Source organism: Palaemon carinicauda, chromosome 7, assembly GCF_036898095.1.
Source record: "Palaemon carinicauda isolate YSFRI2023 chromosome 7, ASM3689809v2, whole genome shotgun sequence".
NCBI classification, from domain to species: domain Eukaryota; kingdom Metazoa; phylum Arthropoda; class Malacostraca; order Decapoda; family Palaemonidae; genus Palaemon; species Palaemon carinicauda.
In genome coordinates this window covers 14,096,064-14,113,199 of record NC_090731.1, presented here as the reverse complement: position 1 = coordinate 14,113,199, position 17,136 = coordinate 14,096,064, and the positions used below count along the sequence as shown (strand labels likewise).

At 35.2% G+C, this 17,136-nt stretch overlaps 1 protein-coding gene across 1 annotated transcript; it reads left to right on the top strand.

Annotated features, from left to right (window-relative positions):
• Positions 1 to 6,606: 6,606 nt before the first annotated feature.
• LOC137643476 (receptor-type tyrosine-protein phosphatase delta-like) lies at positions 6,607 to 13,814 on the top strand. Its single transcript, XM_068376248.1, has 7 exons — positions 6,607 to 6,871; positions 8,382 to 8,530; positions 8,815 to 8,944; positions 10,467 to 10,566; positions 11,285 to 11,475; positions 12,092 to 12,391; positions 13,032 to 13,814. The coding sequence occupies exons 1-7, from the start codon at positions 6,622 to 6,624 to the stop codon at positions 13,628 to 13,630; spliced, it is 1,719 nt and encodes a 572-aa protein (XP_068232349.1). The 5' UTR covers positions 6,607 to 6,621; the 3' UTR covers positions 13,631 to 13,814.
• Positions 13,815 to 17,136: the final 3,322 nt, after the last annotated feature.

Genomic DNA, 17,136 nt, shown 5'->3' with positions numbered 1-17,136 from the left:
ATATTGTATGTATATATACATATATATTCTTATATATTTGTTTACATATGTATGTATATATAGATACATATATATACATACTATATATATAAATATATATATAGTATGTATATATATACATATATATTTGTTTATATATATAGATAATATATATATAATATATATGTTATATATGTATATACATATTACATACAATATATATATATATACATATATAAATGCACACTTATATATATATATATATATATATAAATATATATTTACATATGTAAACATACTATAATATATATATATATATATAATGTGCGTGTATATTATTCCTGTTTTTGTAAATCAATTATAGATCATGTCTCTGACCTTATGAAAAACATACGCAGACACGTTAATTGGTTACAGTACTTGCGCACGTTTGCATGTACAATTTGGGTCAGTTTAAGCTTTGAAGGTCTATTAAAAATCATCTCAGTAATTTGTGTCATTGGAATAAAGATCTATACACATTTTTTTTTAATGCGGTGCATTTGCACTGATTGTCAGGGGTGCCCTTTTAGCTCGGAAACGTTTCATAATCGGCTGATTGGTAGGACAGAGTAATTCTAACCGATCAGCTAGTAGGAAACTTTTCAGAGCCAAACAGGCATCCCGGCGAATCAGTGGAAATGCACCTCATTAGAAAAAATTGAGTATAGTTAATGGGAATAGCACTCGTTATTACTCAATGGATAAAATAAAACAATCTTATTTCTCTTCCTCTTGTTTTTTTAGGGAGGACTGGAGTTTTTTATATTTCATATTTGATGGATCTATTTTAATGTTGTTTCTGTTCTGAAAATATTTTATTTTAGTTGTTCACTACTTCTCTAGTAGTTTATTTCCTTATTTCCTTACCTCGCTGGGTTATTTTTCCCTCTTGGAGCCCTTGTGCTTATAGCATCTTGTTTTTCCAATTAGGGGGATAGCTTAGCTAGTAATAATAATAATAATAATAATAATAATAATAATAATAATAATAATAATGATAATAATGATAATATATATATATATATATATATATATATTATTTCATTCCTTTAGTCATATTCTTTATATTCTCCATCGGAGGACAGAGTTCTTCCTCCATAATTCTCACGGTGTTGTCGAATAGTGAAGTTGCGCAATCCTTTTACAAAACATTTGTTCAAATACACTGCCTATCAGCTTAGGGCCATTGGTTACGATTATGTAAAGTAGAACACAATGTCAAATAAGAATTTAGATATGCGAATCTTTGGCCTTTTTTTCAGCTTTAGAATGATAGTTTGGCAAGGTCTCTAATTAGGATCATGCACCGTTGAATAAACCGTAATTTTAATCGGAAATTCTCCGTAAAAATATACTCTTCTCAGCCGTATTTCAGTAAAATACAGGCGACCGTAATTTCACCTTACTTTGTTATTATAATTTATGGGTTGGGGACCGTAAGGAACTAACGAGTTGGAGCGGGACTCGAATACCAGCCCGGCGTTCACCAGTCAGGGACGTTACTACATCGGCCACCTCAACCGTAAAATGCTCAAAAAAAAAACTGTTGATATAAGTATCTCCTGATAGTATATCGATACTATTGGTGGCCGAAAACACTTCCTGCAGTAGCTTAAGCTGGAGTGCTGTTTTTTTTTTTTTTTTTTTTTTTTTTTTTTTTTTTTTTTTTACGGCAAAGTAGTCTTTTATTTGTGGCTATTATGAATAGTGTTTCTGTAGTTGACCACATACCAAGCTAAAGGGAAACCTTGATGGTTTCATTAATGGAAAATCTACAAAGTCAAACTCTGATCGTCACGTAAATTTCTTCTGCCGAAGGGGGACAGTAGGCCTTAAAGGCTGAAAAAAAAAATCAGTGGTGTTTCAATAATATAACTGAAAATTATCAACCCGAAGGATATCTTTGCTTCCTAAAATAATAATAATGATAATGAGAAGAAGAAGAAGAAGAAGAAGAAGAAGAAGAACCAACAATAAATCGCCAGTGAATGTTCAGCATCATAGATAGGATATCTATAGTTCAGCACTTACCCAGGATCAATATGAAAAAAGATCTACATTGTAATCTCTGTAGAATATATTTAATTCAAGGTAGCAATAAATGGAACGAAGACCAACACCAACTTATAGTAAGAATATAACAGGGGTAAACTACTTTGGGACTTACAGTATGAAAACGAACAGAATTATAAAAGCACATAGACCAGACATCACTCTGGTCGGCAAGACAACAAGAAAAGTATCACGCATAGATGCCACAGTACCGTGGAACTCGAGAGTAGTCCCTCGTCAGGCTAGGAGGAGCGTAGAGAGGAAAGGTCCCCTTTTTTTTCATTTGTTGATGTCGGCTACCCCCAAAAATTGGGGAAGCTCCTTGGTATACAGAGAGATAGACCAAGAATTACGAATTGAATTGAAGTGGCTTGGGAATATGCAAGTAGAAATAGCGCCAATAATCATAGGAGCACTAAGGTCCATAAGACATTGAAAGAGGATCTTGAACTGGTATAGCCCCAGGACTTGTGCAGGAGAGCATGCTTTAAGAAAAAAAAAAAAAATCATTTTTGACGAAAAAAATTACGAATTCCGAAGGAAGCTGGACCTAACCCGGGGCCCCACACCATAGACTGTAATTGATAATAATAATAATAATGAGGATGATAATTATAATAATAATAATAGTAATAGTAATAGCAATAGTAGAAAGTTTCTATTGAAAGATGATTTAAAAATGAAAAAATTTACAATGGCGTTATTAGTCTGAATGGCTGACCAAAATTTGCAGAGTATATCTGATTCAGGAAAAAATTATATTCGTTTCTTTTCATTTCTTGATAAAAGAAATAAAAACAAGTCTCCCCATACAAAATGTTACATAATGCGTAAGCTGATTACATTCCAATAATTCTGAATCTTACGTAAGAAATTTTATATAACTAGTCTTCAAAAGATATATAAAAAAAAAAAAAAAAAAAATTGACAGTGAACGTGGGATACCGCAATTTTTTCTATAAAATTCAAAACCTATTTTGAATGGCTGGCTACATAACCCTATCATTACGTAAATGACATTGACACAAATACTCAAGCCCTTATTACGGGGAATATAAACATCAGGAAGTGACGTCACAGATAAGAAAGCATTAAATATACCTGGCCCAACCTCTGCGCATCATTCACCCTCGGGCAGCGAGCTCGGGACCTCTTCTAGCGGCATTTCTCAGGATTTCACAGCCTTTAAAGAGGGGAACCTATTGTAAAATGAAGGCTGGTCTCATTTATATTTTATCGGCGCTAAGTTTAGCTTCCGCTCAGAGCTATGGTAAGTCTCTCTCTCTCTCTCTCTCTCTCTCTCTCTCTCTCTCGGTGCTAACTTTAGTTTCCGCTCAGAGCTATGATAAGTCTCGCTCTCTCTCTCTCTCTCTCTCTCTCTCTCTCTCTCTCTTTATCGGTGCTAACTTTAGCTTCCGCTCAGAGCTATGGTAAGTCTCTCTCTCTCTCTCTCTCTCTCTCTCTCTATCGGTGCTAACTTTAGCTTCCGCTCAGAGCTATGGTAAGTCTCTCTCTCTCTCTCTCTCTCTCTCTCTCTCTCGGTGCTAACTTTAGTTTCCGCTCAGAGCTATGGTAAGTCTCTCTCTCTCTCTCTCTCTCTCTCTCTCTCTCTCTCTTTATCGATGCTAACTTTAGCTTCCGCTCAGAGCTATGGTAAGTCTCTCTCTCTCTCTCTCTCTCTCTCTCTCTCTTTATCGGTGCTAACTTTAGCTTCCGCTCAGAGCTATGTTAAGTCTCTCTCTCTCTCTCTCTCTCTCTCTCTCTCTTTATCGGTGCTAACTTTAGCTTCCGCTCACAGCTATGGTAAGTCTCTCTCTCTCTCTCTCTCTCTCTCTCTCTCTCTCTCTTAGTGCTAACGTTAGCTTCGGCTCAGAGCTATGGACTCTCTCTCTCTCTCTCTCTCTCTCTCTCTCTCTCCTTCCTGAACTTGATCTATTTTTTCTCATATATAGTTTCTTAGTTATTTTTCTATTTCTCTTCTGCACCAGGATGCTTTGCAAATTGGAGTCCTTGTGCTTGTAGCATACTGCTTTTATTATTAATATTATTATTATTATTATTATTATTATTATTATTATTATTTTTATTATTATTAGCCAAGCTACAACCCTAGTTGAAAAAGCAAGATCCTATAAGCCCAAGGGATCCAACAGGGAAAAATAGCCCAGTGAGGAAAGGAAAAAAGGAAATAAATAAATGAGAACAAATTAACAATAAATTATTCTAAAAACAGTAACAACGTCAAAACAGATAAGTCATATTCAAACTATAGACTTATGTCAGCCTGTTCAACAACAAAAAACATTTGCTGCAACTTTGAACTTTTGAAGTTCAACTGAATCAACTACCCGATTAGGAAGATTATTCTACAACTTGGTCACAACTGGAATAAAACTTCTAGAATACTGTGTAGTATTGAGCCTCATGATGGAGAAGGCCTAGCTATGAGAATTAAATTCCTGCCTAGTATTACGAACGGGATGGAATTGTCCAGGAAGATCTGAATGTAAAGGATGGTCAGAATTAGGAAAAATCTTATGCAACATGCATAATGAACTAATTGAACGACGGTACCAAAGATTAATATCTAGATCAACAATAAGAAATTTAATAGACCGTAAGTTTCTGTCCAACAAATTAAGATGAGAATCAGCAGCTGAAGACCAGACAGGAGAACAATACTGAAAACAAGGTAGAATGAAATAATTAAAAAACTTCTTCAGAATAGATTGATTATCGAAAATCTTGAAAGACTTTCTCAATAAGAGTTATGGGGTCCTTTGACTGACGAGACAGTACTTCATTGGATCGTTTTCTCTAGTTACGGTTCACTTTCCCTTTGCCTATACATACACCGAATAGTCTGGCCTATTCTTTACAGATTCTCCTCTGTCCTCATACACCTGACAACACTGAGATTACCAAACAATTCTTCTTCACCCAAAGGGTTAACTACTGCACTGTAATTGTTCAGTGGCTACTTGCCTCTTGGTAAGGGTAGAAGAGACTCTTTAGCTATGGTAAGCAGCTCTTGTAGGAGAAGGGCGCTCCAAAATCAAACCATTGTTCTCTAGTCTTGGTTAGTGCCATAGCCTCTGTACCATGCCCTTCCACTTTCTTGGGTTTAAGGTCTCTTGCTTGAGTGTACACTCGGGCACACTATTCTATCTAATTTCTCTTCTTTATTTTAAAGTTTTTATAGTTTATATATGAAATATTTATTCTAATTTTACTGTTCTTAAAATATTTAATTTTTGCTTGTTTCCTCTCCTCACTGGGCTATTTTCCCTGTTGGGGTCCCTGGGCTTATACATTCTGCTTTTTCAACTAGGGTTGTAGCTTAGCAAGTAATAAAAATAATAATGATAATAATAATAATAATAATAATAATAATAATAATAATAATAATAATAATAATAGGGTTGAAGGCTAGCTTGACTACAAATAATAATAATAATAATAATAATAATAATAATAATAATAATAATAATAATAATAATAATAATAATAATAATAATGATAATAATAATAATAATAATAATTCATCAAGACACCCCTTGACCAAATCCCTCGTTCCCTTAACTTTCTCCTCTCCCTCCTCATCATCTTCATCCCATTCCTCATCTCCCTCCTCATCTCATTCCTCATCGCAATCCCCATCTCCTCCCTCATCTTCCTCATCGCATTCCTGATCTACCATTCCTCATCTCCAACTCTTCGTCTCCTTCCTCATCTTCAATTCCTCATCTCCAATTCCTCATCTTCCTCATCGCATTCCTGATCTACCATTCCTCATCTCCCTCCTCATCTCATTCCTCATCGCAATCCCCATCTCCTCCCTCATCTTCCTCATCGCATTCCTGATCTACCATTCCTCATCTCCAACTCTTCGTCTCCTTCCTCATCTTCAATTCCTCATCTCCAATTCCTCATCTTCCTCATCGCATTCCTGATCTACCATTCCTCATCTCCCTCCTCATCTCATTCCTCATCGCAATCCCCATCTCCTCCCTCATCTTCCTCATCGCATTCCTGATCTACCATTCCTCATCTCCAACTCTTCGCCTCCTTCCTCATCTTCAATTCCTCATCTCCCATTCCTCATCTTCCTCATCGCATTCCTGATATACCATTCCTCATCTCCCTCCTCATCTCATTCCTCATCGCAATCCCCATCTCCTCCCTCATCTTCCTCATCGCATTCCTGACCTACCATTCCTCATCTCCCTCCTCATCTCATTCCTCATCGCAATCCCCATCTCCTCCCTCATCTTCCTCATCGCATTCCTGACCTACCATTCCTCATCTCCCTCCTCATCTCATTCCTCAACGCAATCCCCATCTCCTCCCTCATCTTCCTCATCGCTTTCCTCATCTTCAATTCCTCATCTCCAATTCCTCATCTCCAATTCCTCATCTTCCTCATCGCATTCCTGATCTACCATTCCTCATCTCCAACTCTTCGTCTCCTTCCTCATCTTCAATTCCTCATCTCCCATTCCTCATCTATTATTCCTCGTCTCCTCAGGCACCATCGAAAACTTCCGCATGAAAAGCAACACGATAGACGCCATCGTGCTGGAGTGGTCGCTAACAGGCGGGGACATCCCCGTCAGCAAATACACTCTGATCTACGACGGGGATTTCTCGCAGGACGTCAGATGCCCCGTGGAGTACTGCACGCACGAAGTCGATTACCTGGACGCCTGCAAGGTCTATGAATTCAAGCTGATTCCTCACTTCGAAGATGGCGTCGATGGGAAAGCCTCCACAACGTCTGCCAACACTGTGGAAAAGAGTAAGTTGATTAGTCACAGAATTGAAGAATGGGACTACTTTCTCTCTCTCTCTCTCTCTCTCTCTCTCTCTCTCTCTCTGTCGGCGTCAATGACCTTAGATGTCAGGATGCCGGAAAAACTCGAATTAATCTCTCTCTCTCTCTCTCTCTCTCTCTCTCTCTCTCTCTCTCTTAAGAAGGCATTGTTTCTCTAAAAACAGGTTGTCTGTGAATAAATAAATTTATTAATATAAATAGCAAAATTAAAAGTGTTCTAAATTTTCTTCATTAATTTGAGTAAGTGGTGGAACTTCTTGTAGCTAATTACTTGATATTTTCTGTTTTAATATTTACTTTTCTCACGTATAGAAGCACAACAATTAATACATGAACATGATATCAATCAAGATTTCTAGGAGTACTTTAACAAATAACTCTTTCTAATAAGGTACATGTAAATATTTATTATTTTTCATATTAAATGAAACTTATAAATGCTACGTAAAAATTTTACTTAGTTCTAAACTCAATCATTAAAAGCCTGGTTGTAAAATAGGTTCTTTTTTTTTTTCAAGGAAGAAAATTTCATAAGATAAAAATGTAAGCTGGCATAAAAATCCCCATCTGGACATCTTGGGCCAACTAAGTTCGAAATTGGTTTAAAGTTTTAAGAGTCAGACTCCAGTGATTTACTCTCTCTCTCTCTCTCTCTCTCTCTCTCTCTCTCTCTCTCTCTAGTACACGTATTACTATTATAAACCTATCAGCTTGCAACCAAGAAACACAAGTACGATCTACAGCTTGCACCAGAAAAGAAATTGAATCAGAAATTGAGTTACAATAAGCAAGTACTGCCATAAGGGTACCTAGATGCTTATCTACTGTTATTAGTTCTAAACTTTAAGTGAAAGGGAAGAGAGAGAAAGATAAAAGAGAGACCAATACTCTAAGGGACCTTCTAGACGACAGGAAATATTCATCTAACAAAATTGTTACCAGATAACTATGAAAAGCGGGAATATCCGCCAACATTTCCTCTTCGAACAAGGAAACAAGTTGTATGGACAGTTGGATATGGTAACACTTTCTGTTGCCAGATCAGGTTTCAAATTCTCTCTTATCTAAAGCCCACTTCGAACCATTTTGATATGGTAACAATTTTGTTCGACGAACATTTGTTCTGTTGTCTGGAGGGTCTCTTAGACCAACTAATGCCTTTTCCTACACTGTTGAAAAAAAAAACTAATTTTAATCGGAAATTCTCCTTAAAAGTATGATGTTCTCAGTCGTATCTCAGTAAAATATGGGCGACCGTAATTTAACCATACTATGTTATTATCTTTTACGGGTTGGTGACCACCGTAATATCACTTTACGTCAATATATCCGTTTTTGAAACGATAAAAATCCGGGAACAAATATTGCCAGACAAATACCATTTTTTTATGTAAACTTTTAAACAGTGTACCTCTTTACCTCAAATTTTACTTCCCACTTACCTCTCTCTTTTCGTCATTTCCATCTCTCACAGTTCCAGGAGAGCCAACCAATCCTTCGGCCTCCAGCTCCAGCTCTGGAATCCTTGTCACCTGGCAGGCCCCGAAAGAGAATCCAAACTGTGTTAATAAGTATATCGTCTGCGCCAGGATTAAGGGAGAGCTCGAAAACGTCTGCCAAGAGGTTTGTTTGGAGAGGAGTTATTGGAGGTACCATAAATTTAGTTATTTAGGACTCAAATGGCAGTGATTTTGTCTGGTCGTAATTTTAATTTGTACATATAAATTATATATATATATATATATATATATATATATATGAACATACATACATACATACATACATGGCGGTCCTTTCTCACTAGCACACGTGACTTTCATTCATAAAAACACATCCTCCATTCATACGTACATCATCGTCTTAATTCCATTAGAATTTGCATTTAGATTCACCCACTCCTTCGGCAGACCGACGGGCTCACTCTCATGATGGAGGACATCCAGTTATGCTCTACGTACGTCATCACAATCCACGCCAGCACGCCCATGGAACAGATGGGTCCAGAGACCTCCACGGAGACGACGACGGCTGAAGGAGGTAAAAGGCCGTGTCTTTCCTGGTTTTAGCCTTTGTCTTATACAGGGTGTTCAAAAAGTTTCTTTTGGTGGTGATGGGCCTCGTATGCTCACTGCTGAGAGACTTTTTGAACACCCTGTATATGTGAGTTTTGCCCTCTTCGTATGTTTCCCGAGTCTTTATAGTTCCACCTGTTCGGTTAATCACTTCGTAGATTACAGTCATTTGTTAATTACCATTACTTCTAATGATCACTCAACTCAGGGGCTCTATCCTCTTTACGAAATTTAATCAGGAATGCAATAAAAATCTTCTGTTTTCATTGATATATTAAGTGAATAAACCAATTTTAAGAATCATTACAACACACGATTTTCCCAACCGAATATTCTAGCGTTTCAAATTCATAATAGCAATATCTTTCACCTTTCGCTAATGTGGTCTTTAGTTTATCTAATTGGTAAGGTTTAGTTCTCGCATAACGGCCTTGAAGACTAAACTTAGCTCGAAGGAAGATTGAACTTTTGAGGAGGATGAAAATTAGTGCTCTCTTTTCCTCATGAAGTTTGTGATGAAAAGTCTTTGAAAGATTGAAAACAAAGAAATCACGAACATACACAAAAAATACTTATTTTAATGACATTTTAAATAGTTGTATTCTCCTCACGGCTAGAAAAAAAAATTTAATCAATTTCCCATTTTCCTTAAAAATTAGATCAATCAAGAAATGTAAATTCTGGTAATATATATTAATAAAAACAAAAGCAGGTAGAGAAAGAGCACAGCAGTTGATAGAAGGCATTGGAGACGGCGCATCAGGCAACCGACCCCTTAATGTAGGGTTGTAGTGGCCGATGGTGTAACATCCTTGACTCATGAACGCTAGGCTGGTGTTCGAGTCCTTCTCAAACTTGTTAGTTTCTTTGGTCGTTGCAGTCTCATCATCCTTGTGAGCTAATGGGATCTATCTGCTGAGTCATCAGCAGCCATTGCCTGGCCCTCCTTGGTCCTAGCTTGGATGGAGATGGGGGCTTAGGCACTGATCATATGTATACTGTATATGGTCAGTCCCTAGGCATTATCCTGCTTGATAGGGCAATGTCATGGACGCCAGTCTCTAGGGCATTGGCCTGCTTGATAGGGCAATGTCATGGACGCCAGTCCCTAGGGCATTGGCCTGCTTGATAGGGCAATGTCATGGACGCCAGTCCCTAGGGCATTGGCCTGCTTGATAGGGCAATGTCATGGACGCCAGTCCCTAGGGCATTGGCCTGCTTGATAGGGCAATGTCATGGACGCCAGTCTCTAGGGCATTGGCCTGCTTGATAGGGCAATGTCATGGATGCCAGTGTCTCTAGGGCATTGGCCTGTTTGATAGGGCAATGTCATTATCCCTTGCTGCTGCCATTCATGATTGGCCTTTAAACCTTTAAACGATTTGGAAGAAGAAGAAGAGTTCACTATAACATTGTCATAAATTCTGGAAATGTTATTGATATAAGTAAAGAAGTATAATAACTCAAATAATTATTTCCTCTTGCAGTTCCTGGCATCCCCGAAAACGTTGTCGTGGCTCTGACAACCCAGACGATGATTACCATCACCTACGACGACCCGAAGACCAATCCACGATGCGTTGAAGAGTAAATTTCTTTTCATTTTTTTAAAAAAATTATTTTTTTAGGTGCATGACATTCAAGAGGATTTTTTTTTCTATAAAACTCACCTATTTCTATTTACGTTTATAGGTAAAAAAAAAATGTATTAAAAAAGTTGTATAAAGTTTTTTCAGCGCTCGTTTCACTTCAACTCGTATTTTTTCGTATATATTTTTAAGATATGGATATTTTTTCAAGGTGATAGTCATCATCTACATTTAATCTGTGTTTGATCAAAGAACCAGATAGATGTTTGGCAAATTAAGTGAGGTATAAAGCAAAAATGAACATCATGTAAAGCGGGCATATGCAATGTTTTGCTGCATCGGTCAGCGGGAGGGGAGAATGCCTGAACCAACAGCCAATCAGCGACGAGCTTTCAAACCGTGGTTCGGCTACAGTTGCCAGCTAGGATGAAATAGACTTTAGTAACGACAATAATAATAATAATAATAATAATAATAATAATAATAATAATAATAATAATCAACGGAATTTCTACATCAAAACTCATTCACTCCCCATCGTTTGAACTCTTAAAATCTTTGCATTATCACCTTGAAAACATCTCCATCACCACACTCCCACCACCATTCAAACGCTCCAGTCGAAAGGTTCCTATCCCCCTATTAGAGCCCATTCCATCCTTAAAACAAAATTACCGAATAAACAAGAAATTAAAAACCCCCATTTCTCTCCCCAGATTTGGAGTGATCTACGGAGAGATTACCAACACGATCAAGAGAGAAGACTCGCTCAGGTCGAACGGACAACACGAGCACACCATCAGCCCCTTGGATGCTTGTACCAATTACTCTATCGGCGTCTATGGTGTGAGCCCATCTGAGAAGAAGGGGCCCACTGCTGTGGAGTATGCAGCCACTGAAGATACTGGTAAGATTCATTTTGCTTGCACTTTGTTTATTTCCTTTTTACTTTCCTGGAGGTATTTTTCAGTGTTGGAGTCCTTGGGTTTATAGCATCCTGCGTTTTCAGGTGGGGTTGTAGCTTGGCTAGTTATGAAAATAATGATATTAATGATAATAATAGATTCACAGTCATACAATATGTATATATATATATATATATACACGTATATATATACGTATATATATATATATATATATACATATATATATATATATATATATATTCACACAGTATATATACATATATATATGTATATATATATATATATACATATATGCTGTATATATATACATATATATATGTATATATATATATATATATATCAAATATATATATTACATATATATATATACACACACATATATATATATACTGTATATATATAATATATATATATACATACATAATTCTTGTTTTATGATCAAGCACGCTATTATGTTCTCCGTTTTGATAAACCAATCACAAACATAAATGAATAACAATCACCTTCCTTCTGAAAACAACAGAAGCGAATACTCCCTGACATCTCTCAAATTCAGAACCCTACATAAAAACATATCCCCCAAACTTGACTTTCCAGAACCTCTCCCGCTCCACTTCATCATCGTTGACCCGAAAGGAACCGATTCCATCGACGTGACCTGGCCCGGAGACCCGACCAACAAATGCGCCGATTCTCTCACTGTCTGCTGGACGGACCACATCCACCCGGTCGAGTTCTGCGAGGACATCTTCGACAGTGACATCATTGACGGAGGCGGCACCTTCACCATTACTGATCTCCTCCCTTGCAGTAACTACGAGGTCTCCATTACCGCCCATTCTCCCACTGGGTTGGGCAGTCCGATTATATCCAACTGGACGTTTACGGACGATGTTGGTAAGTGGAACTTCTGGAACTTTTTGAGTTCGTTAACTTGCAGAGAATGTTTTTTTATGTTGAACAGGGTGACATAAGTCTATTTCTTTAAAGTTATATATATTCAACCCTATACAAATGGTAAAAAGGAAACTTTTATAGATGTCAAAGATCTATTCCAATGTTGGTAAGGTTCTTGGAATGCGTTATTTTAACTGTAAATTACTTCTCTAATTTGTTTAATTCCTTATTTCTTGTCCTCACTGGGTTATTTTCCCCAAGTGGAGCCCTTGTGCTTATGGCATCCTGTTTATCCAACTAGGAAATAATAATAATAATAATACATGGAATGAGTAAGTTGATTCAGTCCAGTGCACTCGATTACGTTATCTTGTTTTACTGGAAAGTATTTGGAATATCAAGCATTCACCAATGTCCAAAATACAACATTTATACTTTTGTTTGATTATTGAGTTTCTTAAGTAATCTTTTCTCACCTTCGTAATCTAAGGTCTAAAGAAGTATAGAGCCCTTGGTCATACTGTTTACTGTTTTCGCTACTGTTACTATTATAATCACGCCAAGGCAATGAACAAAACATTGTTCCACCACTATTTCAAGAGCAGATATTTCTAACAGTCTACCGCTGCCTATTTCGCAGAACCTGGCCCTGTTGAAAATCTCCAAGTGGTAACAGCTGATATCAACCAAATATCTATCAGCTACGACCCTCCGTCCGAGCAGGCCCAGTGCATCAAAGAATACGACACCAGGGTCATCAACTTAGACGAAGGAGGGAACATCAATCTGGAGGACGAACACTTCGTCGTTGGAATAGACGAAAGCCACAACGAACTGGACGCTTGCACTAACTACGCCCTGCACGTGCGCACAGTCACCCGCACTGGACTGGTATCGGACTGGTCGATCGTGGAGACGAAGACTGGAGACGCTCTGCCGAGCGAACCTCGAAACTTGCAGCTGCACGAATCCACGGAGACATCTCTGGATCTGTATTGGTTCCAGCCGGAGTTCAACAAGAGGTGTGCCACTATGTACCGTATGAGTTGGAAGAGTGTCGATGGTTCAAAGTCCACGGATATTGAGGTGTCACCGCCCCTTCCCTTCGAAGTAACCCATACCCTGGAGGATCTCAAACCATGTACTGAGTATGATATAAGTGTGACTGCGGTTTCGGACACAGCGGGGGAGAGCGCGCCTGTAACCCTAAAAGCAAGTACAGTTGGTTGTGACCTGTAGTTTTGCAAGTGACACAGATTGATAAGAACCAAAGAGATCTTGTAAAAAGATAAAATAGATAAATAAATATTTAAGATGGGAGGCCATATCTATGCCAACAGTGTACTTTGTTTATCACCTAAGATAGAAATAGTCTCTGAAATCTGTTTATTAATTTCATGTAAACAAAATTTAGTTTCATAATTTTTTTTTTACTGGAATATTCAATGTAAGTAATAAGTGGATAACATGTTGACAAAATACAATATTTTTATATTACTGCTATTGTAATAATAATAATAATAATAATAATAATAATAATAATAATAATAATATAATAATAATAATAATAATAATAATAATCACTTACCACTTATAAACAGATTTCGATTAAAAGTGTTACTTTCAATATGAAACATAAAAAAGAAATACTATTAGAATAGAAGAGGCTTTGTTTGATAACATAAGAAAAAGTAGTTCTTCCACTTTTTCCCTCTATATCTTTTTTTAAATGTAGTCTAACATAACTCCATTAAAATAAATATGGTATATATTTATATATATATATATATATATATATGTATATATATATATATATATATATATATGTATATATACATATATATATATATATATATGTATATATAGTATATATATATATATATATATATATATATATATTATATATATATATAGATAGATAGATAGATGTATTTACATGTGTATATATATATATATATATATATGTATTTATATGCATATATATATATATATATATATATAGATAGATAGATAGATGTATATTTACATGTGTATGTATATGCATATAATATATATATATATATATATATATATATATATATATAGATATATATATATGTATATATATATATATATATATATATATATATATATATATATATATATATTTATGTATATATATATATATATATATATCTATGTATATATATATATATATATATATATATATATATATATATATATATATTATATATATATATATATATGTGTGTGTGTTTTATATATAGAATTATTTGTAATATTTAGATTCGAATTTGAATTCAATGTTATGTAATAGTCATATTACGTGTCAAAATAAAAAAAAATAGAATATATAAAAAAAGTTTTTGTCCCCTTTCCTGTAAAAAAAAAGTTTTTGTCCCCTTTACTGTAAAACTAAGCAATTTTTTCCTGACCATAGCAAGTGCTATGATACTTATGAAACTTAAAGGAACCAGCTAGAAGTGCTTACAAAGCTTAAAGGAAGCGGTGATGCTGTATTAATGTGCCATATCAAAATGCTTAAGCTTATAATGATTTCTCGGCTTCTCCTGTCGCCTTGGATGACCGCGGAGGTAACAGCAGTAGGGGATTCAGCATTAAGAAGCTTCATCTGTGGTGGATAATGGGGGAGGGTGGGCTGTGGCACCCTAGCAGTACCAGCCGAACTCGGTTGAGTCACTCGTCAGGCTAGGAGGAACGTAAAGAGGAAAAGTCCCCTTTTTTTCATTTGTTTGATATCGGCCACCCCCCAAAATTGGGAGGAGTGCCTTGGTATATGTATAATTTGATGTATTTATTAACTATTCTAAATATATTCTATAACCTTTTTATCTTCTCTTTTCTCTTCTATCTGTGTCAATTTGCTAAGCTTACTTTTTTGTTGTTTTAGATGATTTATGGCGATTTAATAGGTGATACCTCAGATCACTTATGTAAATAACCTAATTATTTAACAGTTATTGGTTTCCTTTTCCCTTTGTCTTGTCTAGAATAACTAGCATTCTTAATATTACAACTGTTATTACCACTACGGAAAATAAATAAGGTTGTGGAAAGAAGTAAACAAGCCAAGCTGTTTTACTGGCCATGTCTACTATACACATCCTTCCTGAAGCAAGTGTGTTCATAAATGTACGTAAACGAAATCTTATAGAAGGATTAATATATAACAATTCAGGATAATACATTTTATGTATATATATATATATATATATATATATATATATATATATATATATATATATATATATATATATATACATAGCATATATATAGTATATATATATATACATAACATATATATACATATATATACAGTATACATATATATATATGTGTGTGTGTGTGTGTGTGTGTGTGTGTGTGTGTGTGTGTATATATAATGTTATTTATATTCATTATTCACTCAAAAGTTCTAGCTTTCCATGGCGGCCATATCTATACATCCTTCCTGAAGCAATTGTGTTCATATATGTACGTAAACGAAATCATATAGAGAGATAAATATAAAATAATTCATATTAATACACTTATAAGTATATACATATTATATATACATATGTGTAAATGCATCTGGTATCTATTTTCATAGTTCATTCTAAAGTACTATCTTGTTATGGTCTAATAGTTGTTAATAGTTTATATAGGACATTTCCGTTTTAACATTGTTACTGTTTTAGAATGAATTATTGTTAACTTGTTCTCATCATTTATTTATTTTCTGATTTCCTTTCCTCGCTGGTCTATTTTTCGCTATTGGAGCCCTTGGGCTTATATCATCTGCTTTTCCAATTAGGGTTGTTGTAGCTTGTCTAGTAATAATAATAATAATAATAATAATAATAATAATAATAATAATAATAATAATAATCGTTGTAATGCAGTTCGCCATTTAGAACTTGCCTAGTAGTTGAAAGAACAGAGAAATCGTGACTTTGACTGTTTACGTTAGTTACTGTATTGTCTATAGAAATTGTGCAAAGGACGCTTGCCATTGGATAAAACTTAGACTTGAATTTTGTGAATTTTTGATGCCTAGAAACTGGACTTGGGTGCCATAGTTGGTGGTAAGAATCATTCAAGTTTTTCTTTCAAGGTGTTAAATTAAGTTTAGTTGCTGGGGAGTTAAGTGCATGTTGATTTAATATCATCAGTTTATTATTATTATTATTATTATTATTATTATTATTATTATTATTATTATTATTATTATTATTATTATTATAGCTTGTTAAGTTACAACCCTAGTTGGAAAAGCAGAATGATATAAGCCCGAGGGTTCCAACAGGGAAAATAGCCCAGTGAAGAAAGGAAATAAGGAAACTACGAGAAAAGTAATTAACAATTAATATAAATCATTTTAAGAACAGTAACAGCATTAAAATAGATATTCCCTATATATACTATAAAAACTTTAAAAAAAAAACAAGAGGAAGAGAAATAAGATAAAATAGTGTGCCCGAGTGTACCCTCAAGCAAGAGAACTCTACCCCAAGAGAGTGAAAGACCATGGTACAGAGGTAATTCATAAATACTTAGTTCTTTGGTTACATGAGCATAGAATTTACTTTACTACAGGTAACATATTTTGTCTATATTTCTAGTACTGATTGTAGCAATTGCGTATTGGCGTTATTCCTTTATAGGTAATTTGATTATCACCCATATTCATAAGTTCATTTTGCAAATCAAATGTGACGTTTATAACTCTCTCCTGTTATCTA

What these genes read in the sequence shown, in the direction of transcription:
- LOC137643476 (XM_068376248.1), top strand. Translation starts at nt 6,622, where the DNA reads ATGAAAAGCAACACGATAGACGCCATCGTGCTGGAGTGGTCGCTAACA. An exon ending in TGCAGCCACTGAAGATACTG is followed by an intron (nt 11,476 to 12,091) that starts GTAAGATTCATT and finishes TTGACTTTCCAG; the next exon opens with AACCTCTCCCGCTCCACTTC. An exon ending in GACGTTTACGGACGATGTTG is followed by an intron (nt 12,392 to 13,031) that starts GTAAGTGGAACT and finishes CCTATTTCGCAG; the next exon opens with AACCTGGCCCTGTTGAAAAT.